The following is a 2,727-nucleotide window of genomic DNA, read 5'->3' on the forward strand; positions in this document are numbered from 1 at the left end:
GGGCGCGGGCTGCAATGGGGGGGGGGGTGTGGCCCTGAAACTCTGGATAAGGTCGAACGCCCATGCTTCAATTCTTGGCCGTCCCATCCCTGCACTCTGCCTGTTTCTCATGGCCAGTCGCCAGCAATTTCGCATTCGTTCCACCCGCCCGCGTCCCGATCCGCCGCCCGCCGGCCGTCCCGCCCCGCCCCGGCCCCGTGAGTCATCCGGTGACTCACGCGTGAGCTGCAGCATCTGGTCCTGCTGCCACGTCCCCAGCTGCGGTACAGCACCCGTCACGCACACCACCTGCGGGTGACGTTCAGAGGGGTAGGACCGGCGGGAGGCAGGGCCGGGTGAGCGGTCGGGGGGCGACGACAAGGGGGGAATGGAGCAAGGAGGGGCCATGCAATACGTGACATTTCGAATGATATGGAGGGTGCACAAGTGCTGCATAGGCCGGGATGTTGGCGCTGCCCCATTCGTGTGGGTGTGGGCGACGCAGGCGCTACCGAAGGGACTGCTCGCCAGGCCTGCCGGCGAGTGGCGCCCGCAGATCACCCGCAGATTACACAGGCCCCAGCCCCTTTGAAGACTGCGCCAGTCTGTGGAGGCGCAGCTTGCCCTTTGACCGAAACCGCAAAGGGGACGCCCGCCGCCCCAACTGCACGACTCTGGTCAACGCGGCGGTCAAACTCCCTGGTCAAACGTTTGACCGCGCACCTCGCCGTCCTCCAGCATCAGGTCTTTGACCTTGAACCGCACCACCGCCTCCGCCACCACCGGCACCAGCCGCGGCACGCCCCCCGCCCCGCAGCCGCCGCCGGCGGGCCCCCGCGCGCTGCCGGCGGAGGCGCGGCCGGGGGCGGCCTGCTGCTGCTGCTGCTGCTGCTGCTGCTGCTGCTGCTGCTGCTGCTGCTGCGAGCCGGCGCGCCGCCGCCGGATGACCTGCGCAGTGGCAGGGCCGCAGATGGGGTCTGAGTTGCGTCCTGCCGTCCGAACCACCACCGCCGAGGGCGCAAGCGGCACGCCCCCTTCCCGCTGCCATCGGTGCGCATGATCCGGGCACGAGCAAGCACGCTGTAAAGCTCGTGAACGCAGGGGGCGGCACAAGCACGACAACCCCTGAGCGCGCCCGCACGCACGCGGCGTGCGCGCACAAAAACTTGTGCGAGCGCACTCGCAGGTGCCGCGCGTGCACGACTTGCATGCCCTCGCGGCACACGTTCTCAACCATACTGACGCGGTGCCAAAGCAAAAAGCACCTTTGTGAAGGCGCAAGAGTCCAAAATGGATCCCGGGTAGGAGCGGTCCATCCAGCAGTCCGACAGGTCGATGACGTCACCGTTCTCCAGCTGGGGCGGCAGCACCACGCTGCGGGCCGCCGCGGGCGCGCACGTGCGCGCGCGCGCGCATGGGCGGGGGCGGTTGGCCGCCGTGTTGGGCGTGGCAAGGGGGCGGCGCTCGAGGGGGCATGCGGTCGTGCGGACCTTTTGTTTTCATTCAGCCCTGTTATGCGCAGTATCCACGACATATTCACCCTGCATGCACCGGTGTGCACGCACTCGTCTACGCGCACGCACGCGCGTGTGCGCGCGCACACACACACACACACACACACACACACACACACACACACACATACAAACACACTCACATACACACAGTCACCCACGCGCAGTCATATACACACAAACACACAAGCAACCACAAGCAAACGGCGCCACACGCACAAATGCTGATTTGCACACACACGCAATCACACACACACACACTTACCTGCGTGTGATTATCTCCTCATGCTCCGCCACAAGCCGCCCCTCCCCGTCGCGCCGCACGACGGCATACCTGCGGAAAAATCACATCACAGTCCGCGTGGCAGGCTCCTGCTCACCAACTCAACACCAGCCGCGGCCCGCGCTCGGCTCGAGCCACCTCGCTGCCGGCGCCGCGCTTGCACTCTCTGCCCCGGCTGCCGCCGCCGCTGCGCCCGGCTCCCAGGCACTGCTTCCTCCAATCCCTTGGGCGGCGGGCCCCCGACGAGCAACGAGCGACAAAGGCGAGGGAAAAAGCCCAAAGCCCCTCGGCAAGACGTGTAGCTCCCGCTCCGCGCCCACTCTCGCCTGTATTTGTATTCAGGCTGCCACGGCAGGCTGACCAGCGCCTCCCAAATCAGATCGTCCCGCTCGTGGCGGCACGACAGCTCGACGCCGCGGGAGAAGTCCATGTTGCCCAGCAGCGCGCCTGGCCGGGCGGGGGGGCACGGGGCCAAGGGGGGGGGGTGTCAGCTGCGGGGGCGTGGCGCCGGGGAGGGGCCAAGCGGGCACACTGCGACTCCTTCGCTTGTCGGATTGCGGCCCCCCCGCACCGCGGGCGCCGCGAGGCTGCGCCGCGCTGCGTGCGTCTGCTCGAGAGCCGGCGCCCGCCGTCGCCGCCGCCGCCGCCGGCAGGAGGCCGGCCGCTCACCCGTCCCCGCCAGCGCGATGCTCTGGCCCCATTTTGTGTGGTACGACACCCGGAAATGCAGATGGATGCGCCGCTCCTTATCCAAGGAGGCCGGCGGGGCCCTGCGGGTTTGGGGGCGCGCGGGCGGCGGCGGGGCGGCCGCGGCGGGCCGCCGCGAGGGGAGGAGGCGGGCGGGGCGTCGTGGCGCGCGAGCACGAACCGGGCTGTTGCGCGCACGCGGCGGCGCGGGGGGTCGCGGGCGATTGGATGTGGCCGGCCGCCGCTGGAGGGCGGGAGGGGGGC

General features: G+C 69.3%; 1 protein-coding gene across 1 annotated transcript; it reads right to left on the minus strand.

The window, feature by feature from the left end:
• Nucleotides 1–669: 669 nt before the first annotated feature.
• On the minus strand, nt 670–2,546 carry MNEG_15995 (hypothetical protein; the record flags this gene model as incomplete). Its single annotated transcript, XM_014035534.1, has 5 exons — nt 670–1,020; nt 1,245–1,353; nt 1,759–1,827; nt 2,097–2,223; nt 2,446–2,546. Coding segments are annotated over 5 exons (757 nt in total), but the record flags the coding sequence as incomplete, so codon positions are not given.
• Nucleotides 2,547–2,727: the final 181 nt, after the last annotated feature.

The sequence above is a fragment of the Monoraphidium neglectum genome (assembly GCF_000611645.1).
Source record: "Monoraphidium neglectum strain SAG 48.87 unplaced genomic scaffold scaffold05871, whole genome shotgun sequence".
Taxonomy (NCBI): Eukaryota; Viridiplantae; Chlorophyta; class Chlorophyceae; order Sphaeropleales; family Selenastraceae; genus Monoraphidium; species Monoraphidium neglectum.